This window comes from Euprymna scolopes, chromosome 27, assembly GCF_053919585.1.
Source record: "Euprymna scolopes isolate OS-2025 chromosome 27, ASM5391958v1, whole genome shotgun sequence".
Taxonomy (NCBI): domain Eukaryota; kingdom Metazoa; phylum Mollusca; class Cephalopoda; order Sepiida; family Sepiolidae; genus Euprymna; species Euprymna scolopes.
The window spans coordinates 544,036-558,414 of record NC_136508.1 but is presented as its reverse complement, the minus strand read 5'-3'; the positions used below and the strand labels follow the sequence as shown (position 1 = coordinate 558,414).

Below are 14,379 nucleotides of genomic sequence, written 5' to 3'. Positions count from 1 at the left end.
TCTGTGGTATTTTTGAAAAAATATCTTTCAAAACATATTCTTTATCTGCAAATATCTTTGATTTAATAGTGAAACTAGTTCAGAGTTTATTCATCCATATAGGCAATGTAATGCTGTTGTATTGTTTAATGTGATCTTCTTACTGCACAGAGTTATGAAGATGTTTGGCCAGCACAACATAGTACCTCGTCTAAATGGCTGCAACATGAACCAGCCTCATTCTCTCCTACTTTCCAGGAGCCATTCCAAGTAATCTAATCATTTCATTTCCTGTGTTTTTGTTATCCTCTTAAAATTTGCTAAAACATCTTTCCCATTTCCATTTAACTTTTACTTGATAGCTTTTTTCTTTTTTTTTTTTTTCTTTTTTTTTTTTGCTGTTGAAACTGAATTATTTCTATTCTAAGGTTGATTTTACCAACAAATTGTGTTCAGCTGCATGATTTGTTCCACGATTTTGAGAATTGGCACTTTGGATTTGCATGCAATAAAGAGTTTACAATCTAATGCTAATGCTTTAATTTTTGTAATATCTGCCATTCTCTCTTTTTTCTTTCTTTTGCTTGTTATACAAGTTCTCAGGGTTTAATTCTTTCAATATCACAGTTTATCATAGTTTTTGTGAGATTTTTGTTTAAGTTCTACAAATGATACTTGGATGACGGTGGTTTTGAATACAAGGTCTATGTTTGCAAAACTGCAAGCATTTATCGAAACAAAAACGTAATCAAACGTCATTGTTAAACAACATTGTTAAACACAATGACGTTTGATTAAGTTTTTGTTTCAATAAATGCTTGCAGTTATGCAAGTTTACATTCTGCTCCTCTTTGGACGTTGTGTTATATTCGGTTGCTTCAGTTGCTTTCTTTTTTTTTTTTTTTTTTTCTTCAATTGTATGCTTTTAATTCTGCTTCATGCAGATCATAGAAACATTTTTTTTGATATATTCCATCATGATTTTTCTGCTGCTGCTTTAGTGGGTTGGGTGACATAGATGCAGAAATCATCATTCTGACTTGTGTCAAAAATCAAGTCACAATGCATTTCTCCATTGCAACCTGAGGGCTTCATACACTACACATTGTAAGAATTTCTATGCAGTTCTTGGGTGTTTCATTAATTAAACAAAACTCTTTAAAATATCACATGATAAATGTTTTTCTCTCTAAAACATAGATTTTTTTCGTTTGCTATTAAAAAAAATGTTTAGTTACATATTTTTTTTTCATCTGATACAAAAGTTGAATAGCAAAAAAAGATGTTGCAGATTTTCTTATTGTAATGTTTTTTTTTTTTTGTTTTTTAGACAAATCCTACTATATCATTAAATATTACTTTTTTGTACTAATCTTAGTTTGTTTTTTACTTAATTTCACTTTTACTTAAGGTTACTTGATTGAAGATATTATAATGTACTGCAATTTCAAAATTTCTTATGTTGCATCAACTTAAGTCTACATTTTCTCTGTTCATTAAAAATTATGTCAAGATCAAATCAAGTAAATAGTCATGTCGTCTGGAAATACAACTAACCAACCTTCTAAAATATTTGGATTTATGTATAAAAAAACATTGTATTTCTATATAAGAGATTGATGTAATAGATATGAGTACATCCTGGTTCTTCCTTCTTTACAAGATTATGATTGGTTAAGCCATAAATACCAAGAGCTATCTAAAAGAGACATTGAAATCCTTATGCTACAATTAACAGCTATGACCACAAACACTTGTGCAGTATGGTGCCCTACCAGATTATCACTCAAAACTGTAACAAGACTGCTCAGCTACTTCAAACGATATCCTTTTTGCAGGACATATCAGTGCCAATATAGGATTCAAAACAAACTCACAATCAGAGAAGAAATTATTTGGGATTTCTGCTGAATATTTTTCCAGCTGAATCAGAATGAATTATTTGATTCCACCTTCGAAAATAGCATTTTCAATATTCTTGCAACGCTTATTTACAATTGATACAGAGCATACAATCTTTCTTCAACACCGTGTTAAGGATCCAGGGAGTCAATGTTGGCAGAGATAAAGCTGATAAAATATGTATTTGCAGCATTTTCTTGATAACGAGGGGAAACATTAAAAAAAAAAAAACTTAGCAAAGAAGTCTGTTTGGATGCTCAAACCTCTGAAAAATCAAGTTCCACAATTCTAGTAGTCTAACTCCCTTCCTCCAACTGAGTTTCTGTGTGGTTTCATAAACCAAGCAGAAACTCAGACAAATCTGTTTCCTTTTTTAAATCTGGAAAGAAATTGTAGTAATCTGCAATTGACTAGAACTAGTGTTTCATGGAACAACTATACAAGTTCTAGAATTGCTTTTGATATGTTTTTTGTCTTAAACTGAAATATATGTCCTACAGATTCTACAGGAGACAACAGAATCCCTTTGAAAAAGTTTTCTCTCTTCTTTTTTTTTATTGTTCACCATTGTAGGCATTTTTTTATTAAGTTATAGAAGGAAATCAAGTTTTGTTATTGTCTTTTTGAAGATAATATTAGATTAACTGGTAGTGATTCTCCAAGAAGAGAAATCATATACATTTTCTGTAATCTAGGAGAATAGGAACATGGAAGTAAGCCTACTGCATGTCTACTGATTGAATTGATTCTGAAGACTTCAAATGTAGAACCATAAACTAGGTGTTTATTCTCTAAATTTAGAACAGAACAGTTTTGTTCTCAGACATTGAAACTAAAAAGAAAAAGTGTTGTAGCACGCTAACCGTTGACTTTGTGAATTATATTGTTTGTTTTATCAACAAATCTTTTATTTTATCTGAAATAATACATTCCTGGCAAAGAAACCTGAATTTTACACCATTTTCTTTTAGTGTTGAGGCAAACTGAACATTTGGTCACTAGACAATAACTCTCAGATTCAATAGTGAAAAGTTATTTTTTGCTGTTCTACCAATTATCCTGGCAGTCATCCACGAGTTGCCGTGGATTCATCTATCCATACTGAAATCTCGACTTTAAAAAACTGGTGGATGATTCATGTTTTTACTTTCTATGATCAATGACTGAGGAACTAATTTGCCTTTTCTAGAGACCTCTAATTTCTGTTTGTTATTCCTGTTACTCCTGGCATTTACTTTGGTTTTCAGTAATCTTGGAGAATTTCATCAAAAATGATGTGGGGTCTATAGCTGACTGACATAAATAATCTGTTTTCTCTTGTTTAATTTTTATTCTTTAAATGAAAAAAAAAGCAAGCCAAGAATGACTAATTTAAGATTTTCCATAAAAATAACTACTAGAACTACTCCTTGCTAATGTTGAACTATTAGTTATCAAAAGAAATAACAGATAAATCTAAATAGGTTGTTAAGAAGTAGCATTACAAGTTGATTTTTTAATTGTTATTTTATCAACTTGCATGAAAAGAGCTATGTAAAAGATACTTAAAACCGTTTAAATTATGCAAATACCATCAGTAGTTTAAAAGTTATGAGAATTTTAAGTGTCAAAATTTATGCTTTTCTGTGGACATTTTTCTGTAGAAAAAGTGGGCTAAATTACGGACCTCAACATTTCAAGAAATTTGGTAATTTCGCCACCATTTATTTATTTTTCAAGCTATTCTCATGAAATTTGGCAGTCTTATGTAAAATTGTGTGCTCTTTCTGATTATGCAGTCAAATCTAATGTATCTTTACCATAAGCCATGAATTATAAATTCAGATGTACAAATTTCAATTTTTTTAAAACTGGCGCATGGTATCATACAGTGGGTGTCTATTTATGAACAAAGCTAAGTATTATAGTGGTATTTAAATATAGCTTTATTGTGAATAGGCATTTTCCTGCCTCCTCACTAAAGGAGAGCTTAATCTTGGATGTAGCCATTGAATGCCTAAAGAGCATTCATGGCCGGTATTTACTACTCCCTTCAGAGAAAAAAAATGGAGTAGATATGAATTAATCTCAGAAATATATCAAAGAAAAAATTTCATATAGATTTTGGATTTCTGTAAAAGATGGAAATTCCCATAGTCGACCAGAATTTATGCATTTTGGGACCAGTCCAATTGTTAATTTTGTTAATCCTCTCTATATTGCACAAAATATACCCCTATTTTCTGCGATGCAACCATAAATCGTACTTTACATGAATCCTCGATGTAACTTTCACAGTGCCAGGATACCAGGAATCCTGATAAGCAACAACTATATATTCACCAGTTGATGGTATTTTTTTGTCATTTCTGTTCTGTTGTTTTACTGAAAATTCAATTATGTAAACAAAGAAATAAAACAGTAATTGTTTTACCTTGTTTCTACCTTAACATTTAAAATTACTTCTTTAGGTTTTAAGGTATGCTGAAAACGAATATCGCATTTAAATTTCTGCAAATAAATAAGGATATTAAGCAATGTCATTTCTATGTTATCGCTGGTGGCCATCTTGATACACGCAAGCGCAACACCGAGAAACTATGCACAAACACGCATACCAAAATGGCCACTAGCAACAACGTAAGAAATGACATTGCTTAATATCCGGAAAGCTACTTATTTGCGGAAAATTTAAATGCGATATTCGTTTTCAGTATACTCGAAAATCTATAAAGGTAGTCATTTTAAAGAAAACTGTTAAGGTGGAAACAAGGTAAAAATTTACAAAATGCATCACAATCAAATTCTTTATCGAACCGCCTAATTATTCGTATTATTATTATTATTATTATTATTATTATTTAGATATTCTCAGTAAAAAAAAAAACGGGTTTGTTTTACAGATTCAAAAAAAATAGTCTTGACAATGAATTAAAAATAAATTCAAGTTTCACAATATCTTTTTTTATTAAATTGTTAAGTAAAAGTACAGAATAGTTAACAAAAAACACCCTTCCTTCCCCATGTTAAGAATGGGTTTCTAAATAATGTTATTATTTCAGCATGGTAGCATAAGTGCACAAGTGCCTTTTATTTGTTATGCTTTTTTGTTTTTTTGACCACTAAAAAACACAATTCTACCTTAAGTACAAATAAGTAGTTAAACGCATGTACTTAATACATTTTGTTGTTTTTTAACGCTTTTAGTGCACGCCTGCACGTGTACTGAAAGCGTTAACAACAAAATAGTATTGTTTGGAAATCAAATTTGAAAAAATTGAAAATAATTTTTTAAATTGACGAACTCAGAACAAAAAATGACTAGTCTAGTAAGACGAAAGCAGAAACGGTTTTCTATTTTTAAGAAAATGCTTAGCGACCGTTTTTCCGTAAGCGAATTTGATTTCTATAAAAAGATAACATTTGAAATAAAATTCCGCGCAATTAATAATTATCAAATATTTACATATTATACATGAAAATAATTCTGAAACTATTATTTATATGAAAATGGATGATATATGCAGATTTATCTCATCAATTTTGAAATATTCTTTGTCAACTTTGCTTGGTCATAACTTTGCTTCCTGTCGTCATAAAAATAAAAATCAAACACCAGTAGAGATGGACGCCTTTGCTTATATAGCCTGTAAAATTTCAGCCACATCCAATCAAATTTAACCCCGCGCATGTGTCTCCAATAAAATGAAAAGTGTTTCCCTTTTTGTCGTCATTTCTTTACCAATTTTTCATTTTTAACTTGGAGCATAAAAACATTGAACGCATAAAAGAAAACTAAATTAACATCATTGGAATGCTTATTTTATTCTCTTTCCATCAATATAATTCTTTTAAAAACTGACCAACAAATAAAACAGATATGACTTGTTGAAGCACATTAGGTATGTAATATTGTCCACGAAAATACAGCATACGCTTGTAATGCTATAAGAAGTTATTTGGAAAGTTAAAATAAGCATAAAAAATGCAATGTATTACATGTTGCGTCCAGGATTTTAATGAGGTTTAATTAAGGTCAGAGATCCAAAAAGTATGTGACAAATGAAATTTGGGAGTTGCTTTTAATAATTTTGCAATTAAAAGATATTTTTTATTGAAGTCAAATCAAATGATTAGTTAGAAATCTTATTTCAAAAGAAACATTATTTATAAGATATTTAAAGACCTCATATAAGACAATTGCAATCTTTACCAGTATTTGAAATATGGAAATTGTAATGTAAAATTGAGTTTGGAAGGCATACAAAAGAGGGTGACAAAGCAATGACAGGGAATAATATATACTAGAGAAATGAATTAAAAGTGATTTAATTGAAACTCTCAAAATAATGTTTTTTCTAATTACAGTGGACATTTATTTTTGATTTGGAAGATAAATTTAAAATACTTCATCAATTAAAACGTTGTGAGAGTAATTTTCAAACAAGTTACCAGATCAGATTAAGAATTGCTATAGCAAATACATTTTAAGATGGAATTGGAAATAATGGTTTTAAAAAAATGGAATTAAGGCACATTTTTGAAAATCAAGTTTTGCTATTATGAAGTATTTAGCAGAGTTTTATTTCACAAATCAAGGCACCTCTTCCTTGGACTAACACTTGATTTTTATATGTGATACATCAATATCCAAATACTTGATTAAAGTTAATCCTCAACAAGGCATGCCAAATAATGATAAAAAGTAAATGTTCTTGTTTTCGAAATTACTGAAGTTCAAGAAACAAAATAAATAAAACTTGCCATTTTCATGTTTAAATATTTTTATACTTCATCAGAACAAATTTCATTTATTTTACACATTTTTTAAGTTCAATAACTTGTAAATTTTTGCATGTTACATAAAGAAAATTCCAAAATGCCCCAGCAATTATTATCTAGTTGCATATTTTTATTAAGATTTTCCTATAGCCAGGTTCCTTATGTTTTGATTTTAACCTTTGTGGGAAGTTTTTGAAGACTTGCAAAACTATACATTTTTGGAAAGGTTATTGTCTAAGGAATCAGAAAATCAATGTTTGCATTTGCCCAGTTGTGTATATGGTGGTCATATTGGAATTTATGAAATGACAAAAATTCATGTAATCTAATTAAGAAAAAAAAACATTGCTATTTAAGAGGTTGTTAGAGGCTATTTTTCAACAAAGCTTCATTATGGTCAAATTTTTTTCTTTTTTGTGAAAGGCAAAAAAAAAAAATGGATTTTAACATAATTTACGATTTTATATTAAGACAGGAAAATGCAATTTAAGACAAGCAATTACTTCTATCCAAAATGTATACCTATTTAGGTTCATGTTCAGATAACCTTAAGATTCTTTTATATTCAATGATAATATATCAGTGAGCATGTAAACTAGATGTTGCCATTTTGAAAAATGGCCTCCCTTGGTCTCTCAAAAAGTTTTTGTTTTTAACAGTTATATTACATTTTTTACTAGAACATAAAATATAATGGTTTCATACAATAATAAAATGTTTTGAAATAATGCTACATTTTTTTTTAGATTCCCCTCACCCAAATGTTGAAACTAGCTTGATAAAATAAATAACTGCTGCTTTATTTTATTGCTTGCCAAATAAACAATATCACTGTGTTTCATTGATATTTTAATCAAATGACATTTGAGAACTAAATGATAATTAATGTATCACTTAAAGTTCTAACATCTTGTTGGATTTGTCAAGTTTTATTTGTAACGCTATTGTGTTTTGTTTTTCGTTTTTCGTTTGTGCTTTTATTTATAGCCTAAGGTAAAATTCATAACACTGTTCTTCTTGCTGTTCAGACTTATGAAGAACCCTGGTCTTGCCATTATATGTCTCTCAAACGGTCACCACGGGATCCAGTTTTCCTTCCAAAATCTGAGAAGCAGTTACATGTAAATTTATTTTTCCTTTTCCTCGTTGCTGTTCCTAATACTCCTAAAAACTCATGGTCTGCTGTGTTTGTTACCTGACAATGGAAGAATAAAAATAATTAAAATTTTAAGAGAATATCTAAGATTTCTTTCTGGTTAAATACAAATGTTATGTAAAGTTGTTTCATATTAATACAAATTAACATGCCATGGCTGTTACTCTCACTTACACATATAAAATTTTCAGTACGGTTTTAATTTTAATTTCATTCAATTAATTTAATGACTAAATCATAATTTAACTTGAAGTTGAATAAGAGATAAATTCTGATATTTTTAAAGAAAACATAACTTTGTAAACATTAATCTATATGCAATAACTTTGTAAACATTAATCTATATGCTATTTTGTTAAGATAATAGGTCAATAAAATTTTGTTAAGATAATAAGTCAATAAAATGCCTTAAATGTTCCCAAATTGCAATAATATTATCTTAATTGAAACAATTATTTTTCTAATTTATACAAAACAATACATTAACATACCTCATAAAATTGCTATTTAGTTCTAAGTTTTTTAAAGCTTTTTTTTAAATATCTATTTATTTTGTCAACCTCGAAAAGGTTACTGTTTTAGAAAGTTATTGAAATACTCTACCATGAAGGAGATTTTATTTCTCAATTAAATTTATATGTGGAAAATATTTTTCATACATTTCTCTATTAGACCTGATCGAAATTAAAACCCTATAACAGTTTACACAATTTGTTGAATAAGAAATAAATTCTGATGACAAAACTATGTGGTTTAGCACACAGAGTTGCTTGAGACCAAGTAGTATAACACAATAGTCATTGTCAGTTCAATTTCTATAAAAAGATTTGAAAAATTACCATCACTAATTTTCATAAAGTTATAAACTGACAGTTTACTGACAGTAAATATTTTGCAGCCGATCAATTATTTAATTACTGACTAATATTAATAATGTTTCAACCAATCAATTATTTAATTACTGACTAATAGTAATAATGTTGCGGCCAATCAATTATTTAATTACTAACTAATAGTAATAATGTTGCAGCCAATCAATTATTTAATTACTGACTAATAGTAATAGTGTTGCAGCCAATCAATTATTTAATTACTGACCAAGAGTAATAATGTTGCAGCCAATCAATTTAATTACTGACTAATATTAATAATGTTGCAGCCAATCAATTATTTAATTACTAAATAATATTAATAATATTGCAGCTAATCAATTATTTAATTACTGACTAATAGCAATAATGTTGCAGCCAATCAATTTAATTACTCACTAATAGTAATAATGTTGCAGCCAATCAATTTAATTACTAACTACTAGTAATAATGTTGCAGCCAATCAATTATTTAATTACTGACTAGTAGTAATAATGTTTCAGCAAATCAATTATTTAATTACTGACTAATAGTAATAATGTTGCAGCCAATCAATTATTTAATTACTAACCAATAGTAATAATGTTGCAGCCAATCAATTATTTAATTACTAACTAATAGTAATAATGTTGCAGCCAATCAATTTAATAACTAACTAATAGTAATAATGTTTCAACCAATCAATTATTTAATTACTGACTAATAGTAATAATGTTGCAGCCAATCAATTATTTAATTACTAACCAATAGTAATAATGTTGCAGCCAATCAATTATTTAATTACTAACTAATAGTAATAATGTTGCAGCAAATCAATTTAATTACTGACTAATAGTAATAATGTTGCAGCCAATCAATTTAATTATTGACTAATAGTAATAATGTTGCAGCCAATCAATTATTTAATTACTGACTAATAGTAATAATGTTGCAGCAAATCAATTATTTAATTACTAACCAATAGTAATAATATTGCAGCCAATCAATTATTTTATTACTGACTAATAGTAATAATGTTGCAGCAAATCAATTATTTAATTACTAACCAATAGTAATAATGTTGCAGCCAATCAATTATTTAATTACTGACTAATAGTAATAATGTTGCAGCCAATCAATTATTTAATTACTAACTAATAGTAATAATGTTGCAACCAATCAATTTAATTACTGACTAATAGTAATAATGTTGCAGCCAATCAATTATTCAATTACTAACTAATAGTAATAATGTTGCAGCCAATCAATTATTTAATTACTGACTAATAGTAATAATGTTGCAGCCAATCAATTTAATTACTGACTAATAGCAATAATGTTGCAGCCAATCAATTATTTAATTACTAACTAATAGTAATAATGTTGCAGTCAATTAATTATATAATTACTGACTAATAGTAATAATGTTGCAGCCAATCAATTTAATTCCTGACTAATAGTAATAATGTTGCAGCCAATCAATTATTTAATTACTAACTAATAGTAATAATGTTGCAGCCAATCAATTATTTAATTACTGACTAATAGTAATAATGTTGCAGCCAATCAATTTAATTACTGACTGATATTAATAATGTTGCAGCCAATCAATTATTTAATTACTAACTAATAGTAATAATGTTGCAGCCAATCAATTATTTAATTACTGACTAATAGTAATAATGTTGCAGCCAATCAATTATTTACTAACTAACTAATAGTAATAATGTTGCAGCCAATCAATTATTTAATTACTGACTAATAGTAATAATGTTGCAGCCAATCAATTATTTAATTACTGACTAATAGCAATAATGTTGCAGCCAATCAATTATTTAATTACTGACTAATAGTAATAATGTTGCAGCCAATCAATTATTTAATTACTAACTAATAGTAATAATGTTGCAGCCAATCAATTATTTAATTACTGACTAATAGCAATAATGTTGCAGCCAATCAATTATTTAATTACTAACTAATAGTAATAATGTTGCAGTCAATTAATTATATAATTACTGACTAATAGTAATAATGTTGCAGCCAATCAATTTAATTCCTGACTAATAGTAATAATGTTGCAGCCAATCAATTATTTAATTACTAACTAATAGTAATAATGTTGCAACCAATCAATTATTTAATTACTGACTAATAGTAATAATGTTGCAGCCAATCAATTTAATTACTGACTGATATTAATAATGTTGCAGCCAATCAATTATTTAATTACTAACTAATAGTAATAATGTTGCAGCCAATCAATTATTTAATTACTGACTAATAGTAATAATGTTGCAGCCAATCAATTTAATTACTGACTGATATTAATAATGTTGCAGCCAATCAATTATTTAATTACTGACTAATAGTAATAATGTTGCAGCCAATCAATTATTTAATTACTAACTAATAGTAATAATGTTGCAGCCAATCAATTATTTAATTACTAACCAATAGTAATAATGTTGCAGCCAATCAATTATTTAATTACTGACTAATAGTAATAATGTTGCAGCCAATCAATTTAATTACTGACTGATATTAATAATGTTGCAGCCAATCAATTATTTAATTACTAACCAATAGTAATAATGTTGCAGCCAATCAATTATTTAATTACTGACTAATAGTAATAATGTTGCAGCCAATCAATTATTTAATTACTAACTAATAGTAATAATGTTGCAACCAATCAATTTAATTACTGACTAATAGTAATAATGTTGCAGCCAATCAATTTAATTACTGACTAATAGTAATAATGTTGCAGCCAATCAATTATTTAATTACTAACTAATAGTAATAATGTTGCAGTCAATTAATTATATAATTACTGATTAATAGTAATAATGTTGCAGCCAATCAATTTAATTCCTGACTAATAGTAATAATGTTGCAGCCAATCAATTATTAAATTACTAACAAATAGTAATAATGTTGCAGCCAATAAATTATTTAATTACTAACTAATAGTAATAATGTTTCAACCAATCAATTATTTAATTACTGCATAATAGCATTAATGTTGCAGCCTATCAATTTAATTACTGACTAATAGTAATAATGTTGCAGCCAATCAATTTAATTACTGACTAATAGTAATAATGTTGCAGCCAATCAATTATTTAATTACTAAATAATATTAATAATATTGCAGCTAATCAATTATTTAATTACTAACTAATAGCAATAACGTTGCAGCCAATCAATTATTTAATTACTAACTAATAGTAATAATGTTGCAGCCAACCAATTTAATTACTAACTAATAGCAATAATGTTGCAGCTAGTCAATTATTTAATTACTAACTAATAGTAATAATATTGCAGCTAATCAATTTAATAACTAACTAATAGTAATAATGTTTCAACCAATCAATTATTTAATTACTGACCAAGAGTAATAATGTTGCAGTAAATCAATTATTTAATTACTAACTAATAGTAATAATGTTGCAGCCAATCAATTTAATTACTGACTAATAGTAATAATGTTGCAGCAAATCAATTTAATTACTGACTAATAGTAATAATGTTGCCACCAATCAATTATTTAATTACTGACTAATAGTAATAATGTTTCAACCAATCAATTATTTAATTACAAACTAGTAGTAATAATGTTGCAGTCAATAAATTATTTAATTTCTAACTAATTGCAAAAATGTTGCAGCCAATCAATTATTTAATTACTGACTGATATTAATAATGCTGCAGCCAATCAATTATTTAATTACTAACCAATAGTAATAATGTTGCCACCAATCAATTATTTAATTACTGACAAAGAGTAATAATGTTGCAGCCAATCAATTATTTAATTACTAACTAGTAGTAATAATGTTGCAGCCAGTAAATTATTTAATTACTGACTAATAGCAATAATGTTGCAGCCAATCAATTATTTAATTACTAACTAATAGTAATAATGTTGCAGGCAATCAATTATTTAATTAATAACTAAGAGTAATAATGTTGCAGCCAATCAATTTAATTACTGACTAATATTAATAATGTTGCAGCCAATCAATTATTTAATTACTAACTAATAGTAATAATGTTGCAGCCAATCAATTTAATAACTAACTAATAGTAATAATGTTTCAACCAATCAATTATTTAATTAATAACTAATAGTAATAATGTTGCAGCCAATCAATTATTTAATTAATAACTAATAGTAATAATTTTGCAGCCAATCAATTTAATTACTGACTAATAGTAATAATGTTGCAGCCAATCAATTTAATTACTGACTAATATTAATAATGTTGCAGCCAATCAATTATTTAATTACTAACTAATAGTAATAATTTTATCAGCCAATCAATTATTTAATAACTGACTAAGAGTAATAATGTTGCAGCCAATCAATTATTTAATTACTAACTAATAGTAATAATGTTGCAGCCAATCAATTATTTAATTACTGACTAATAGTAATAATGTTGCCGCCAATCAATTATTTAATTACTAACTAGTAGTAATAATGTTGCAGCCAATCAATTATTTAATTACTGACTAATAGTAATAGTGTTGCAGCCAATCAATTATTTAATTACTGACCAAGAGTAATAATGTTGCAGCCAATCAATTTAATTACTGACTAATATTAATAATGTTGCAGCCAATCAATTATTTAATTACTAAATAATATTAATAATATTGCAGCTAATCAATTATTTAATTACTAACTAATAGCAATAATGTTGCAGCCAATCAATTTAATTACTCACTAATAGTAATAATGTTGCAGCCAATCAATTTAATTACTAACTACTAGCAATAATGTTGCAGCCAATCAATTATTTAATTACTGACTAGTAGTAATAATGTTTCAGCAAATCAATTATTTAATTACTGACTAATAGTAATAATGTTGCAGCCAATCAATTATTTAATTACTAACCAATAGTAATAATGTTGCAGCCAATCAATTATTTAATTACTAACTAATAGTAATAATGTTGCAGCCAATCAATTTAATAACTAACTAATAGTAATAATGTTTCAACCAATCAATTATTTAATTACTGACTAATAGTAATAATGTTGCAGCCAATCAATTATTTAATTACTAACCAATAGTAATAATGTTGCAGCCAATCAATTATTTAATTACTAACTAATAGTAATAATGTTGCAGCAAATCAATTTAATTACTGACTAATAGTAATAATGTTGCAGCCAATCAATTTAATTATTGACTAATAGTAATAATGTTGCAGCCAATCAATTATTTAATTACTGACTAATAGTAATAATGTTGCAGCCAATCAATTATTCAATTACTAACCAATAGTAATAATATTGCAGCCAATCAATTATTTTATTACTGACTAATAGTAATAATGTTGCAGCAAATCAATTATTTAATTACTAACCAATAGTAATAATGTTGCAGCCAATCAATTATTTAATTACTGACTAATAGTAATAATGTTGCAGCCAATCAATTATTTAATTACTAACTAATAGTAACAATGTTGCAACCAATCAATTTAATTACTGACTAATAGTAATAATGTTGCAGCCAATCAATTATTCAATTACTAACTAATAGTAATAATGTTGCAGCCAATCAATTATTTAATTACTGACTAATAGTAATAATGTTGCAGCCAATCAATTTTATTACTGACTGATATTAATAATGTTGCAGCCAATCAATTATTTAATTACTAACCAATAGTAATAATGTTGCAGCCAATCAATTATTTAATTACTGA

The 14,379-nt window shown here is 27.0% G+C and overlaps 1 protein-coding gene across 12 annotated transcripts in view; it reads left to right on the top strand.

The window, feature by feature from the left end:
* Positions 1 to 14,379, top strand: part of LOC145248787 (kin of IRRE-like protein 1) — a 2,909,730-nt gene that overhangs the window by 2,689,476 nt on the left and 205,875 nt on the right. For 7 of the 12 annotated variants that reach the window (XM_080110422.1, XM_080110421.1, XM_080110425.1 and 4 more), the window contains 2 exons: positions 151 to 249; positions 7,671 to 7,763. The exons of 3 other annotated variants lie outside the window; for them this stretch is intronic. In XM_080110422.1, the coding sequence (XP_079966548.1) occupies positions 151 to 249; positions 7,671 to 7,763 (192 nt within the window). The remainder of the gene's footprint in view (positions 1 to 150; positions 250 to 7,670; positions 7,764 to 14,379) is intronic. 2 more of the 12 variants (XM_080110428.1, XM_080110427.1) reach the window with 2 other exon arrangements.